The following is a 17817-nucleotide window of genomic DNA, read 5'->3' as shown; positions in this document are numbered from 1 at the left end:
CCTGTCGGGCAGGCCACTGGGCGGGCCTTAATTGGCAGGGGTCGGCTTCCACCCGCTGCCAAGCTGGTGGGGCCCGCATGCCCACCAAGGGCAAAATTCTGCCCATGGTTTCTGTCACAATTAATTAACTGAACTTTTTTAACAAGACAAAGTCCATTTTGCTACTTCCAAAGTACTCATAATTGAACTTAACAGAGCTGTTATCATTATGATTAGCTTCTTTGTGAACCTTACTTTCTGGAACAATTGTTCATTGTCACCTCACCCTGTTCACAATGCAAACTAATGTTATGAGACCTTTGGGACTAGAATTCAGATTCTCTCCGTCTCTTCAGGTACCATGCCCTAAGAGGGTTTTGGTGACCATGGACATGTAAGTCCTTGGTGATGTTTGGCAAGGTACTGCAGTGGTTTGTCATTGTCTTCTGCAAATTCTGGCTGACCTGGAGATTCTCCTGCTCTTACTGCATGCCATTGTCGTATTGGAAGGATTTGATAATCAACCAGTCTGGCCATGTTATAAATGCACCTTCCTTGGCGATCAATTTCTGGGATGGGTCTTGAACCCAGAACTTCTGGTTCAGAGGTAGGGATGCTACCCACTGCGCCATAAGACTCCCAGAATTCAGATTAACTTGGGCAATGTTACCAATATAAAAGAGAGGAAATTGTAGACAGGGTATTGTCTAAATCCAAGTGATAAGATTATCTGTAGAATGTGTGTCCACTTTTATTAAACTTTAATATTTTTGAATAAAAATTAACAGCAAATATACAATACACCAATGACAAATTGATTTTATGATTTTCCTGGGCAAAACGTTCTTCTGGTGCAGTTTTCCCTCAAGTTAAAACTGGAGACAATATGCATTGGGGAACATATACTGACGTGGTCTTCAGCCCCAGGATTTTATGGTTGTTTTGCTATCATAAAAATCAAAAACACTGCACTGATGTAAAGTGATGGCATGCAAAATGTTGAAATGCAAATGGCACATGGATGCAATGGTTCAGTATCATGTTTCTTTCTTTACCAATTTTGTGCGCAATCTTAATGCATGTGCAAACAAAAAACTTATGTAAACATCAATTTCTGCAACAAGGCAAATGTTTTACTGTAATCATACCAGCAGGATATGGGAACACAAGTAGTACAGCATGTGACACCATTATTATTTAGCAATTGGGTACAATGTTCTAATTCACAAGGGACTGCTGTACACAAGTTATAAAATCACAAATACAAACAATATAGGCATTACATGTTAGTATTATTTAATATTTTGCTCACATGATAAAATTACTAAAACTATCTCAAGTAAAGATTATAAATCCATGCAAGGTGGGCTAGCGACACCGAACAAAAGAATGCTGATGCTACTCATTCATAATTGCATATAAATTATTTTTGAACTAGCTCCTCCAGTTGTGATTCCCTCTTTAACGGAAATTTAATCAGTAGCGATCAACTGCTAGCATGTGCAGGATCTTAAAAATGGCTGCAGAAGCATGCATTATAATCTTTCAAAATTCCTTAGATTCTGGAAAGGTCCCAGCAGATTGTAAAGTAGCAAATGTAACATATTTATTCAAGAAAGTAAAGAGACAGAAAACAGGAAAGTATAGGTCAGTTAGCCTAACACCTGTCATAGGGAAATTGCTAGAATCCACAATTAAGGAGGTTTAGAAAATCATAATGGGATTAGGCAGAGTCAACATGGTTTTGTGAAAGGGGAATTGTGTTTAACTAATTTATTAGACTTCTTTGAGGAAGTAATAGGCAAGGTGGATAAAGCAGAACTTGAAGATGTAGTGTGCTTGGATTTCCAAAAGGCCTTTAAGAAGGTGCCACATCAAAGATTATGATGCAAAATAAGAGTTCATGGTGTAGGGATAACATATTATCATGGATAAAGGATTAGTTAGCTAACGCGAAGCAGAAAGTAGGGATAAATGGGTCTCTTTCAGGTTGGAAGCTGTAACTAGTGGAGTACCACAGGGATCAGTGTTGGGGCCTCAACTATTTACAATCTATGTCAATGACTTGGATGAAGGGATCTAATGCATGGTTGCTAAATTTGTCGATGACACCAAGATAGGACAGCAAGTTGTCAAAAAGAGATAAAGACTCTACAAAGGTACATAGATTGGTTAAGTGAGTAGGCAGAAATTTGGCTGATGGAGTATAATGTGGGAAAATATGAACTTGTCCACTCTGGCAGTGTTACAGGCAGGAGAACGGGGCAAAACTAAACTCATTTATTCTCTGTCTGTCAGCTGAGGTAGTTTTTATTTTAAAGAAAAGGCTGTGGCACGGATTTCAAAAACTCTGCTTGTGTAGTCAAATTTTAAAGTCACTCGCAGCAAACTCTCTTAGGATTAAATGGGAAGTTAGTTTATTCACACATTCAAACCCAGAGGTGATCGCAACTCCACACACACACAAGTATATAGTAAGGGGATAGGAAAAAGAGGTTTTACACAGAAATGGATATCAGTTCACGTGATTGCCAGAGTGCAGAAAGTCCAAATCCAGAGGTGGGGCTCCCTCATGGAGAAGTTCCAGTTCAGGAGGGTTCCTGGGTGAAGATAGAAGTACGGAATTCCTTTAAAGATGATGGCATCGCAGTGAGATGAGATTGACAGTCAGAGGCTTGGTCTGCTTGGCAGGCAGTAGTTAGTGGCTTCCAGATAAACAGGCTTTGAAGAGGGCTTGTTGCAGACTGCTTGGTCAGCCAGGAGTCCTGCTGTCGTGTGTTTGCAGGTTGGAGTTAAACCAGCAGGCTGCCTGTTTCTGAGTTCTCAGCTGCATATAGAGATTTCAAACCTGAGTCATATGACCTCCTTCCTCCACAATGATTTCATAAAGGGCTGTTTATCTGGTGTCTGGATCTGGCTTTTGGTGGCTTATAATGTCACAGTCATTAGCCTCTGAAAGAGTCATTATCCATAATGATGACCCTGTTTCCAGATGGCTATTGTCTCAGTAGGCTCTTGGACTCCACTAGAGGGGTAAGCTTATAAAGGTGAAAATGATGTCCATCTCCTTTCAATAGTTCCTTTTAGAAACGGACTTTGACAGTCCATGTGTGAGATTCTATGCGCAACATGTCAGGGCATGTCTCCAGCGCAAGCTATATAATGCCTTAGTGGTCATCTTACAATTCCAGACATCAGGTGACTTGTGATGGCCATCTTTTGGCTTAACAATCATTTTTAAATAAGCAAAAAATAAAATTTGATTTACAAAGTTTATGATTTCTTTCATGTCTTAGGGGCATGTCAGCAGGAATAATAGAAAAGCAGTATACTATTTAATTGGAGAGAGATTGCAGAATTGACGGTACAGAGGGATCTGGATGTCCTGGTACATTTAACTCGCAAAAAATTAGCGTACAGGTGCAGCAAGTGATTAAGGAGGCAAATGGAATGTTGGTGTTTATTGCAAGGGGGCTGGAATATAAAAGTAGGAAAGTTTCACTGCATCTGTAGAGGATCTTGGTGAGACCACATCTGGAATACTGTGTACAGTTTTGGTCCACTTATACAAGAAAGTATATAATTGAGTTCACAGCAGTTCAGAGAAGGTTCATTCAACTCATTCCTGGGATAAATGATTTATCTTACGAAGAAAGGTTGAACAGATTGGGCCTATATCCATTGGAGTTTAGAACAGTGAGAGGTGATCTTACTGAAACATAAGATCCTGAGGGGACCTGATAGGGTGGATACCAGGCAGATGTTTCTTGTGGGAGAGACTAGAATTAGGGGACACAGTTTAAAATAAGAGGTCCCCCTTTTAAGACAGAGGTGAGAAAATAATTTTCCTCAAGAGTGTCGTTTGTCTGAAGAATTCTCTTCCTAGAAAGCAGAGGAGGCAGGGTCATTGAATTTACTCAAGGCTAGGTTAGATAGATTTTTGATAGAGAAGGGAGTCAAGGGGGGTGGGGGGGGGTGGGGGTGTAGGGGAGAAAGGGCAGATAGGAAGGCAGAGTTGAGACCACAATCAGATCAACCATGATCTTACTGAATTTTGGAGTAGACACGAAGGACTAAATCGCCTACTCCTGCTCCTCTGACATGTGTTTCTATGCACGTATGATTCTATGCAGTTGACTTTAGGAAGGTGCAAGGAATTAGTTGTTTTGTTGCTGCATCATCAAATGTAAATATCACATCTATCAATTAACTCTTCTTTCCCTGAGCTCTAGCCCCTCTTTTGAACATACTGACTGACATTAGGTCATAGTTTTACTCATCACCAACACTCCTCAAATACCACCACCTGCATGCCCATTCCTTCACATGTAAGCCTCAATTGAGTGTGTTGACAGGCTTTTGAATTTTAGCCTAAATCTGTCTCTACTCAAAACAGTCTTGAAGTAGCAGCTTTGAAACATCATTACTTTGTAATTGTAATAGTCAATGAAGTAACTATTGAATTTCTCACTAACTAGAGAATTGCTGATGGGATTGACCCACTTACTCGCCTGCTATCCGACCTAATGCTATGGTTTTGATGCGCAGTTTCAGCGGTGACAATTGTAACATAAGAAATAGTCTGGTAAATTTTTCAGACATATAAATCAACCTGGAAAGTAGTACACCGTTTTTAATTAGAACTGGGGAACTTAGAGAAAAAACAAAAATGATAATAGAAAAAAAGTGTGCTGAAAAAGTGAAAGATACATAAAGCCATAGATTAAGTGAGGAAATAAAGACATACAAAAGAGAATTCAGGCATACAAAATAACAGAGCTAGTAGGCATTACAGAAAGATTGGCCAGGAATTAGGCAACTGTAAATAATAGTTTATGTAGCTATTTGAGGCTTTTCAAAAACCTATTCCCCCAGCTGTAGAATATCCAGCAGCACTTCTTCAGGTTTTTTCATATGAACATAAAAAGCTATGCTTTAGATTGATACCTTCCAAAAAGCAAAATACTGCAAGTAGCATTATTTCTGCTGAAATTATCCCAGTTGCTCATTTCATCCTTACTTGTTATTTTAAAAGTAAATCTTTCATCTACTCATCAGATTTGCTTCTTCATGCCTTTGGTCTACCTTTATTCCTTACCCATTTTGTTTTCCCAGGTTCATAGACAATTTGGCCAATATGTCTACCTTAAATTATTTTAGTATGCATAATACTTTTGTGAATTTAGTTTTGTGAAAGTATGTGGAGTCCTTCCTTGGATGTACACTGATAATATAGGGATAAGCTAGTTGTTTTGCTTCTTGGAAACCTTTCAAGGATTTTGCATTTATACTGATGATTTTCAGATGCAGTCATTGTGTCAAGCCAATTACACAAATGTTTAGGTTCCAAACTTAATTAGATTTTTAAGCAGCTTTTCTGCACCTCAATTACTAGTCTTGGTAAGCAAACATTTTCCCTCAGCATACTTTAATTTTAGCTACACTGGTAGGAAAGCCAATGGGAAATATGAAATATTTAAATTTAGCCTGCATGACACCACACCACTGAAAATGTGCTATGGGAGATGTTTCACAAAATGAAAAGATTCATCATTTGAAAGAAATTTATGAAGACCAACAGTGGAGCAATGTATTAATTTGAACATAGATGCACACTTCATTGTATTCTAGAAGACAGCATTTAAATACTCGCATGATATTTTGCTACATATAATTGCAATTATCCAATTCCTGCAGAGTGAAAAGTAGCACTAAAACCATCTAACATTATTGTTCCAAATTTGTTGATAGATTGTGGGCAATGCTGGAATGCAGTGCAATCTGGAGCAGGAGCAAATTAAATACATAGGTCACTTCAGCACATGTACAGCAGCACAGAAAGACAAGCACTAAGTTGACCAAAGAAAATCGACACTGAGTAAAATGGTTGGCAAGGAAGAGAAAATTGTTATTTACATAGCATCTTTCAGGCCTCAGGTGTTATAGCCAATGACGTATTTTTGAGGTGTAGTCACGGCTGAGAATCATATGTACACACATGCGCAGACAGGAGATATGGATTTGGCACTTGTCATTCACCTGCTACTATAATGGTAGGATAATAAAAATTCTTGGAGATTATGCAGAGGGGAACAATTGCAAATTTTTGTTTTTAAACACAAAAAGCCCTAGTATGTGACCCAAATTAGTACTGAATAACCTTTCTCTTATGAGTTCTTAGTATCAGTACGCTGCTGTTCTTGCTCCATACCCAACGAAGAATCAAAGACTGACGTTTGCCAAGGTATTAAGAGTAACATCCTCAGAACAAAATCAAAAATTGATCCAGATCCCATAAGCTCGTCCAAATCGAATGGCTTTTGTTATTTGTTCTCAAAGTGAAAATTGGATTCAGTATTTCATGTACATCACACCATTGGAGTGAGCATGCTGATACCACGAATGTTATGCATGCACCTCTTCAAACTCAATTTTTGAAGAGGTAATCACTTTTAAAAAAAAACTAATTCACTGACAAATAAGAAAATTCTGGCAATTTATTGGTCAAAATTGGTAAAAAGAAATATTTTAATTATCGTTACAGATAGGTGTGTAAGCTCTGAGATGGGTAAAATTGAACGATAGAGATCTGACAGGTAGAGGAGGAGTCAAAAGGAGAGGGGAAAAACGTATCAGTGTGAAAGGGAGAAAGAATAAAGATGAAAGGGCAGAAAACAATTGCTAGAACTGTGATCTCAATCAGAAAGTTGGTCCATTGCCTATAAACACATATTTTCCAGAATGTTCATATCTCCACAGGTTGTTCCCCAACCTGTGGAATAAATGTTGCTGCACCATACCAGACAATGCAATTTTTGAGGGCTCTTAACTGATTTTCACTACCATGGTATCAGAGTTATTTGCATGGGGTATTTTTAGTTCATTTTCCTTGTAGTGAGAGGTTAAGTTTAAAGTTTAAACTATAGATAATAGGAACACAAAAATAATTTCTTCGTTCCTAACAACTGAACACAAATACTTTTAATTTTTAAGAAGTAAAGGAAGGGAAAGCTTGCATATCTGTTTATATAAACTGACCACCCAATTTCTCAAATTCATTGGAAGGCAGAATATGGTATCTACGTAAACTATTCCCATGCTATCCACTTTCCTATCAAAAAGCTCCATTTACTTTTGTGCAGTTCCTAATGTAACTCAGAGACAAAAACAAAAAACTGCGGATGCTGGAAATCCAAATCAAAAACAGAATTACCTGGAAAAACTCAGCAGATCTGGCAGCATCGGCGGAGGAGAAAAGAGTTGACCTTTCAAGTCCTCATGACCCTTCAACAGAACTAGGTGAATCCAAGGAGAGGGGTGAAATATAAGCTGGTTTAAGGTGGGGGGGTGGGGTGGGGGGAGAGAAGTGGGGGGGGTGTGGTTGTAGGGACAAGCAAGCAGTGATAGGAGCAGATAATCAAAAGATGTCACAGACAAAAGAACACAGAGGTGTTGAAGTTGATGATATTATCTAAATCATATTATCTAATATTATCACCAACTTCAACACCTCTGTGTTCTTTTGTCTGTGACATCTTTTGATTATCTGCTCCTAGCACTGCTTGCTTGTCCCTACAACTACACCCCCCCTCCACTTCTCTCCCCCCCCACCCCCCCCAAACCCCCCACCCTAAACCAGCTTATATTTCACCCCTCTCCTTGGATTCACCTAGTTCTGTTGAAAGGTCATGAGGACTTGAAACGTCAACTCTTTTCTTCTCCGCCAATGCTGCCAGACCTGCTGAGTTTTTCCAGGTAATTCTGTTTTTGTTTTGCCCCTAATGTAACTGTTGTCTCCCTCAGCCTTTTCTTTCTGCCAAAATGTACAACAGATTTATTTTTTTCTCACGTAGTGTCTTGAACCACTTTATAGGTGAAGGAACATTGGACATTAAGCAGGAGGGTAGAAGAAAGAAAGTGAAAATGAGTTCAGGTGTTAAGCTGAGAGGAGGGATCTTATTAGGAGGCCTTTAAAGCAGTGAGAGAAGTGGTAAACAGACATGATTGGAGAAGGAATTCTAGGAAGCAAATAGCATAATTGCTGAAATAGCAAAGGAGGTGTAGAATAAAGATACAAGTTTCCTATTAAATTAATGAATGGAGGACAGATTACCACCTGGTTTCAGATTTTAAAATTCACATTCTTGTTTATGTATCCCTCCATGGTCTCATCTCTCCCATCCCTCAAACTCCTCCAGCCCAAAAACACTCATATCTGTACTCCTCAAATTCTTGTCTTTTGACCATAATTGATTTTAATCGCTCCACCATTGGCAGCTGTGCCTTCATCTGCCTGGGCCCTTAAGCCCTAAGAATTCCCTTCCTAAACCTCTCCACCTTGCTTTCCTCCTCTAAGAGACTCCTTAAAACTTACTTCTGACTAAGCTTTTGTTCATCTGCTCTAATGTCTCCTTACAAGGCTTGGCCTGCTGCATTGTTCCAGTGAAGCTCAACACAAACTGGAGGAACAGCACCTCATCTTCCGACTAGGCACTTTATAGCCTTCCGGACTGAATATTGAATTCAATAATTTTAGATCATGAACTCTCTCCTCCTTCCCCACCCCCTTTCCAACCTCCCCCCTTTTTTGCCAATAATTTATATAGATTTTTCTTTTCCCACCTATTTCCATTATTTTTAAATGTATTTCCATCCATTGTTTAACTCTACCTTTTAGCCTTTTTCGATTCCTTCACCCCACCCCCACCAGGGCTATCTGTACCTTGCTTGTCCTGCTTTCTACCCTTAATTAGCACATTCCTTAGATAATATCACCACCTTCAACACCTCTTTGTCCTTTTGTCTATGACATCTTTTGGCTATCTCCACCTATCACTGGCCCTCTATCCAGCTCTGCTTGTCCCACCGCACCCCCCCCCCTCCTTAACCCAGCTTATATTTCACCTCTCTTCTATTTTTACTTAGTTCTGTTGAAGAGTCATACGGACTTGTTCCTCTCTGCAGATGCTGCCTGCTGAGTTTTTCCAGGTATTTTTATTTTCATTTTTGTTTTGGTGTCATATTTTGTTTCAACCATGAGTGCCCTAGGATGTTTTATCACGTAACCGATGCTTTATAAATACAAGTTATTGTTTCACTTCACTTGATTTGTTGGTTGCAAGTTGCCTAGTTTACTCTACTTGTATGAATAAAAGTTGAAGTCCACAGCAAGCCATTTTTCCAGGACAGACTGGCCATACAAGTGATAAATATTTGGTAAATTTAGGTTAGCCTAAAAATCTTTTGCAACTTTGTTGGTTTAATGTGAGCATGCTGAGCAGCAAAACACTAAAAGGTATTCAAGCCAAAATGTTAGAAGAATACAGTAAATCATAACAGAAGCACTTCAACCAATAGATTGCTCCGAAAAACCAAACAAAATTGATGACGTTTGCAAAAGTGTATACAGAAGATAATATATTAACATGAAATGACAAGTTTGATTACTTTTACTGCATCCATTATAAATGTACAGAAAGATAATTTACTGTAACAGTAAAACTACAGGCCCATCCATACCAAAAAACTCCAAAAGGCATTCAAGAATTATACCCTGAATTTCTGAACCAGCTAACACTATTCCTAACTACAGTCATCCCCACATTAAACAACAATGCCTACAGGTTATATGGTAACGTGGAAAAGAACTCAGTTTTCTACTGGAGAAATATTTTTTTTACTACTATGCTTAGCCTCAGCAGCTGTGCTTTCTCCCAGGTCTCTTTTTGCCCTACTGATGGCATTTTTAATATGTTTCTATAATTTCTTGTATTCATCTCCGTAGACACTTTCTTTCTGCAGGTTTGTCCCTTTTAATCTCACTCTTAAATTTATTTGCTGGTTCACTTAGAATCACGTTTGCTTAATTTTGGACTGTTTTTATCATGCACTCACAGAATTATACCTTTTAAGTGTTCCATTGTCTTCTCTTGATGTGTCACTGAACAAGCACTCCCAATTTATTTGCTTTTGTTTCCTTATTTAATCAAATTTAGCTCAGTTATGTGCCTGCCTCCTGATCTTGCATATTTCTGGCTCCTAAATCATGTTAAAATTTTATCATCTGTGGTCACTGACCCCCAAGAGGTGATACAATTTTCATTTTGTAAGTGACTCTCTGGGTCACTTACAAATATCAGGTCAAAATGAATATTGCCATGTCTGGCTTCCTTAAACATTGTGTCAATAAAACTGTTTAATGTGAAACAACTTGGGTTTTTCCGTTTATTTGGTCGATTGAAGACTTACATCAAAATAACTTTTCCTGTTCTCACATATTCTTCTTATCTCCTTATAGAGCAAATTTGCCTCCTCCTTATGCTAACTTGCTAGCCTGCAGCATATCTCCAGTACTAGCTGTATTTTTTTTTTGGCATTAATGATATCTATCCAGAGTCCTTCACCTTATAACTTTCCAATACTTACAAAATTAACTTACTTTATCTCCTAGGTATGCCTGACATATAGGGATGCACAATCTCCATTATGTTGTCCATTCTTGTCTTTTTTATACAGTTGAACATTATATTCATTTTCGTCCATTGGATTTAGCCATGTTTCTGCTATTCCCACCACATTGTAATTTCCTATTGCCACAATAACCTCCAGTTCTGCCATCTTAACTTCCATTGTTTCTAGTGTTTCTGTGTGTACACTGCATTATAGAATTATTATATTTCAAGTTTCCCTATGTTTGGCCAATCTTGGTTTTTAGTCCATATCACTCTCTCTATCTGTATCTATACCTATGCGGTTACTGCCTTTTACCCCCCATGTTCTGTTTCACCTGGGATCCTGTATCCTAACTCCTCTAGCCACTGCACCCCACCCCCCCCCCAACCCCACCCCACCCCACCCCTGACCTGTCTAATTTAGCTAATTTTCAATTGGGGATGTCCATGTTCTTTGCAATTTCTTTTGTCCTTACTTGGTTTAATTGTAACCCATTTCTGCTTTACAAGCCATTTTTATTTTGGAAGGATTCCCAGTTAATTATGAAAGTGACAATGTTGTTCTCACATCATTCTGCCAGCCACATCAATTATCTCCTCAATTCTTCAGTGCATTCCCCTCCTTCCATGATACCAATAACCATTATTGTGTCTTTGAGCCAAGCCTCATTTGTAGCTATTATTTCATCCTAGGTCATTGCAGAACCATAAAATAAGATTTACTGTATCTTTCATAAAAATGGAGTCAAAGCTTAAGATCACCATAGATATTATTGGTGGCATATTTACTTCAAATAAACCCGTAAGCAGGGATCTTGGTTCACTTGCAAAGCAAAAAGATCAGGTAACATTTGTGTTCACGTACCTGCACTTTTAAAAGTTTTGAAAATGCAGAGTTTGGACAGAATGAACAACAAAGCTTTCAAGCATTACTAACAAACAAAGCTTTACTAGGCAGCATCTCTATCCAGTCTACAGTGTCTGTAGGAATATCACTGCCTGAAGCCTATAAGCAGTGCCTGGAAGTGTAGTGCCACGAAACTTAAGCATGAAGTGCAGAAAGCAGCATACTTTAATGAACCATCACATGTACAGAAATATTTAAATTGAATACTTACCACTAACAGCTTTTTCATAATTTTTGCCCAAATTTACGAGATTCCGTAATCCTGGATTAAATTGTTCCATTACAGTCTGAGGAAAAACAAAAAGAATTTAAGGTAGATCTTAGTTGTATTACTTTCACCATTTTATAGCATAGCAGACAGAGCCCATTGAAATGTTGGGTGAGATTATTTGCATGACTTTGGCTACAATGAATTTGAATTAGCTTGGATTTATAAATAGGAACAACTCCAGACACCTTGTGAAATGATCCATGAACATATGAACATGTAAACAAGATTGGGCACCTGTATTTCAGCTGTAAGCACAGGTGACGCTTTGCAGTTTTCTGTAGTGGCAGCCAGAACTGGCTCACCGTCTTTCATTCCCAAAGTAAAATGTCACCAAACAATTTTTTGACACAATAGTTACAAAGTTTAACCACTGCATTTTGAAGGAACATTTGTCACAGCAATTTCAAGTGCTTGACACATTGTGCATTGATACAATTTTAAACCTTTAATATCCCAAAATAAAACTAGCCAAAGGGAAGAAACCTAAAGGCCTATGCTGCTCACAAAGAATACCACCATGCATATCTTATTACTAGCTTCTCAATGAATTTGAAAGCGACTTTAAACTGATGTAATTAATGCATCAGAAATAACAAGATAGAACTGATCAAAAAATGACAGTATTCCACTCTTTTGGATATCCACAGGACATATAGAAACATAGAAAACAGGAGCAGCAGTAGGTCATTCGGCCCAGAAATTTAAGCAGCAGTTTCTGCCAAAAAGAAATAATTAGCAATTCAATGTTGCAGATTTTAGGCAGTGCCATTTCGTTTAAAAAAAATCAACCAGGACAGGGTTCAATTGAGATTGGACCAATCTCTATGGTTTGATCTCCCTATCAATTCTCTTGGGCATCAATCAAGTAGGCAATTTCCAGGCTGTTATTTCTCGAAATTGGGTAGGTTGGGGGAGTGGGACAAAAGCAATTCCCTGAACCAATTTGATTCTTCTGTTATTGTTTTTCGCCAAGAAACATGAAGTACAAATCATTATACTATTTTTAGTAGAGCAGTTCCCTAGAAAAATAAGCAGATCCTAATCAAACCAAGCTTTTTGTTTGAAGTTTCTTTCAATAAGCACACTAAGTTCTGTGCTTCACTAATGTCAGTTGTCACCTATCTCTCCTGGGTTATCACTCCTCTTCACAACTGTATCACATCTTTCCCAAGCCATCATTAACTTACAATGTATATAAATAATTGGCACCAAAACTCCGCAATGACTCCTGTAAATAGACTCCTAAGTTGTCTACTTTGTTAATTATAGTATATAATTGTATTCCGGCTGAAACAATTTCTAACTGGAAAGTTACTGCCCTCTTCAGTACTTCAGGTCTACTCTTCATCAATTTGGCATGCACCAAGTGGTATCATTGCTGTACATCAGAAAACTGTTTTCAATAAAATAGGTTTCCACAGTCCTTTTGATATACTGGACAGCTCCAGTATGTTGTGTCAATACACTACAGTGCACTATTTACAAAACAGGCTGCTGACATCAAATCAGCTGATTGCAGAACTTCACCCCTACCATACATAATAATGGCAACAGGCAGATCTCCATGTCCTTGGAGAGATTATCTATGCCAAATATGTGACCCCTTTATAGTTCAGGAAGAATACTATGACCTGGAATATTGAAAAACAGACACGCACAAACATCAAAACTGAACTAACAATGATGCCATGCAGTTTTCAGTTCCACCCTCCCCCTGGCTTAGCGAGAGCAAAACAGCGTTACAGTGATCTACCTAGGTTGTAGAGGTGAGTTTTGAAGCTGGGAGATTGAGATTTTCATTCTGAATAGCCAATATCAGGATGTAAATGTATGTACACAAATTTCTGACTAGCTTATCTAAACATGGTTTTTACTTACCTATTACAGATCATCTTACAAAGTATTTTAAATCTACTGTGTTGATTTAATACAGATTCTGCAATACGTATAAAGTCTTCTGGATGACAATGAACCAAAATTGTAAAATTAGTCAATGATACCATCTGACATCGATTTGTGCTTAGTTTAAGCACACTTTTGGGGAGGGGAGTACTTTCTGTAAAAGGGAATAAAGATCCATTTCTTATTGAAAAAATATTTTCAAAATCTCAGTCGTGGCTTATTATGCTCTCTTGAAGATTGTCCTTGATAAGCTTTAAAAAAAATCTGCCACACAATGAAGCCCATTTGCTATTTCTCCACGTCTGCAGGACACACCCAGCTTAAAGGGTGTGAACAGGTAGGAGCAGCACCACTCCTTGCAGGACGAAGATACCCAGCCCTCGGTGACCTTTCGCCAGTTTCTCCAACAATAAAAAAATAGGAAATCCACCGAGCAATCCTGATGATTAACAAAGGATTTCTTTTTCAGACAGGATTGAAAGATTAGCCGATACTCTTGTGTGCACTCTTGCCACCTTAAATCATTATTTTAAAAAAAAACTTTTTCTGTCGATTACCAAGTTGTCTTTTGTTATGAGTTGCTGGAGAAGTCCGGTCGCAGACCCTCTTCCCCTCCCCTCCCACATACCCCAAATACACACCTGGTGCCCTCACCTGGAACTTTTCTAGTGCCACTGATACAGGTAAGACGTGGAAAGGCGCCGGCTGATGCTGTTCAAATAGTAGACAACATTTAAGCATTATCTCTTGCTCAAAGTATTTTTTTTCTCTTTCCTCACCTTATAGGTGCTCTCCGTGAGCCTGTTGATATCCTCGGCTTTGCGAGACATGGTTTCCCCTGGCAACGACCCCCCTCAGGAAATTTTAAAATAAAAAAAATCCTCAAGATAGTTTTTTTTGTGGGGGGGGGGGTGGAGCGGGTTGATAATGATTAAATTTTCTTTTCTCTGGTTATCGGTCTTTTTGCTGAGGTAAATGCTTTGCCGGTCCCAGCCGCCTTCGCCGCTCGAGCTCCTGTCAAACTTTGGCCCCGCTCTGTCCCCCGATGACGTCACCGAATATAGCCCCACCCCCAGGCCCTGTTTGCGCAGACGTCACTCCCCGCCCACCGGACAGGTGTCCCGCCCACCTCCCTCACTGCGCAGGCGTCACCCCCCGCCCCTCTCCGCGCAGCCGTACGCTGCTCGCAGTGCTGCTTGGGAATTGTAGTTCTTTGATCTCTTAACGCCCCCCTACCCCCCCCCACCTCAGAATCCCCCTTTAGGCACTACGCTCTAAGAAGGCGTTGGAGCCCATGGACTTCCACTGGACTGGCCCATGATTATAAAACAAAAACAGAATTACCTGGAAAAACTCAGCAGGTCTGGCAGCATCGTCGGAGAAGAAGAGTTGACATTTCGAGACCTCATGACCCTTCGACCGAACTGAGTGAATCCAAGAAAGGGGTGAAATATAAGCTGGTTTAAGGGAAGGGGAGGGGGGAGGGGAGGCGGTGTGGTTGTAGGGACAAGCAAGCAGTGATAGAAGCAGATCATCAAAAGATGTCACAGGCAACAGAACAAAAGAACACATAGGTGTTGAAGTTGGTGATATTATCTAAAGGAATGTGCTAATTAAGAATGGATGGTAGGGCACTCAAGGTATAGATCTGATGGGGGTGGGGGGAGCATAAAAGATTTTAAAATATTTAAAAATAATGGAAAAACGTGGGAAAAGAAAAATCTATATAATTTATTGAAAAAAACAAAAGGAAGTGGGAAGAAGCAGAAAGGGGGTGGGGATGGAGGAGGGAGTTCAAGACCTAAAGTTGTTGAATTCAATATTCAATCCGGAAGGCTGTAAAGTGCCTAGTCGGAAGATGAGGTGTTGTTCCTCCAGTTTGCGTTGGGCTTCACTGGAACAATGCAGCAAGCCAAGGACAGACATGTGGGCAAGAGAGCAGGGTGGAGTGTTAAAATGGCAAGCGACAGGGAGGTTTGGGTCATTCTTGCGGACAGACCGCAGGTGTTCTGCAAAGCGGTCGCCCAGTTTACGTTTGGTCTCTCCAATATTGAATTCAACAACTTTAGGTCTTGAACTCCCTCCTCCATCCCCACCCCCTTTCTGTTTCTTCCCCCTTCCTTTTGTTTTTTCCAATAAATTATATAGATTTTTCTTTTCCCACCTATTTCCATTATTTTAAAATCTTTTATGCTCCCCCCACCCCCACTAGAGCTATACCTTGAGTGCCCTACTATCCATTCTTAATTAGCACATTTGTTTAGATAATATCACCAACTTTAACACCTATGTGTTCTTTTGTTCTGTAGTCTGTGACATCTTTTGATGATCTGCTTCTATCACTGCCTGTTTGTCCCTACAACCACACCAGCCCCCTCCACTTCTCTCCCCCCACCCAAACTACCTCCCCACCCCCCTCCCCCCACCCCCACACACACACACATCTTAAACCAGCTTATATTTCACCCCTTTCTTGGATTCACTCAGTTTGGTCGAAGGGTCATGAGGACACGAAACGTCAACTCTTTTCTTCTCCGCCAATGCTGCCAGACCTGCTGAATTCTTCCAGGTAATTCTGTTTTTGTTTTGGATTTCCAGCATCCGCAGTTTTTTTGTTTTTATATTTTGGCCCATGATTATGCTGGGTGACCAGGAAACTCCCGCTCACCATCACGTACATTGGAAGGATTAACAGGTTGAAGATCAACCTGTTTGGTCACATTATAAACGTACTTTCTGGGCCATCAAGACTGGAAGTGGGAATTGAACCCAGAACTCCTGGCCTAGAGGTTGGGACTCTATGACTGTGCACAATCACTTATTTATAAAGCGCAAGCAACATTTCAAGTCACTTCACAAGTGAATATTATAAGATGAGACATGGCACCAAATCAACTTAAGGAGTTATTGAGGACAAATTACCAGAAGCTTGGTCAAAGAGATAGGTTTTAAGGAATGACTTAAAGGAGGATATGGAGAAATGGAAGATTTGGGGAGAGAATTCCAAGCTCAGGGCCTTGGTAGCTGAAGCATAGCCATGAATGGTGGAGCAATGAAAATCTAAGAATCTCAAGAGACCAAAATTGAAGGAGCACAATTATCTTGGAGGATTAGGGCTGCAGTAGTTTACAGAGATAGGGAAGAAACAGGCCATGGAAAGGTTCAATAGAATCAGAGAATGATGCAGCACAGAAAGCGGCCGCTCGGTCCATCATGTCTGTAATTTGTCAGACCTATCCAATTAGAGCCACTCTCCTGTCCTTTCCCCAGCCATATCAATATTTCCCATTCATGTGTTTATTCAATTGCCTTTTGAAGGTTACTATTGAATCTGCTGGCATCATCCTTTCAGGTAACTCATAATGACTCACAACATAAATAAGACACTGTATGAATGTAAATTTGCTTTCCTTTCTTTCCAAATTTCAGCTTTGGAATTTCTCAATGGTGAATAATATTTCACAGTGGCCTGTTACATGTCTTACATATTAGACACAGGAAGGTATCTACTCTTTTTCAAATATAAAAGCAGAAAAGTTTGGAAATACTCAGTAGTCTGGTAGCATCTGTGGATAGAGAAACTTAACATTTCAGGTTGATGACCTTGCATATTTTTATCAATGAGGACATTTAAATTAGTGGTCAAAATGACTAAACTATAAAATTTAAAGGGGCACCAACAAATTCCAAATTATAATAAATGGACAAAACTTATCAAATTATCATCTTGTTTACAGTATCCATAAAAAGGAACTTGCATTTATACAGCACCTTTCATTACCTCATAATGTCCTAAAGCACTTTACAACCAATAGTAAATGTCAAAGTGTAGTCTTTGTTGTAATGGAAGAAATTGCTATCAATATCCACCAGTCATGAAACACTTCAAGTGGACCACAAACTCTTTTGGCCAGTGGATGACAACAGCTTGCATTATATGGAACCATGGAATCAAGCAGCACAAAAAGAGGACGTTTAGCCCATCTTGCCGATACCAGCACTCTGAAAGAGCTATTCAATTATCCCCACACCATTTGCTCTAGCCCATAGCCTTGCAAATTTTCTTCTTTGAGTATTTATCAATATAGACAACAACAACTTGCATTTATATAGCACCTTTAACAAAGTAAAACTTTTCTAGGTGTTTCACTAAGGTGTTATTAGTCAATGAATCGCACAAGGAGGTATGAAGACAGGTGACCAAAACTTGATCAAAGAGGTAGGTTTTAAAGAGCATTTTAAAGGAGAGAGAGGTGGTAAGGTGTATGTAGGGAGGGAATTCCAGAGCTCAGGGCTCAGGCAGCTGA

General features: G+C 39.4%; 1 protein-coding gene across 2 annotated transcripts in view; it reads right to left on the bottom strand.

Annotated features, from left to right (window-relative positions):
* baiap2l1a (BAR/IMD domain containing adaptor protein 2 like 1a) overlaps nt 1-14548 on the bottom strand; it is a 166874-nt gene extending 152326 nt beyond the window's left edge. For both annotated transcript variants that reach the window (XR_005945304.1, XM_041206417.1), the window contains exons 1-2: nt 14290-14548; nt 11549-11624 (exon numbers count right to left, since the gene is read on the bottom strand). Coding sequence is in view for 1 of the 2 variants with exons in the window: in XM_041206417.1 (XP_041062351.1) it covers nt 11549-11624; nt 14290-14340 (127 nt within the window). In the remaining variant the exon portion in view is untranslated. The remainder of the gene's footprint in view (nt 1-11548; nt 11625-14289) is intronic.
* Between the last annotated feature and the right edge of the window lie 3269 nt (nt 14549-17817).

This window comes from Carcharodon carcharias, chromosome 15, assembly GCF_017639515.1.
Source record: "Carcharodon carcharias isolate sCarCar2 chromosome 15, sCarCar2.pri, whole genome shotgun sequence".
Lineage (NCBI taxonomy): Eukaryota > Metazoa > Chordata > Chondrichthyes > Lamniformes > Lamnidae > Carcharodon > Carcharodon carcharias.
The sequence above is the reverse complement of the archived record's forward strand: the minus strand, read 5'-3'. Positions and strand labels throughout refer to the sequence as shown.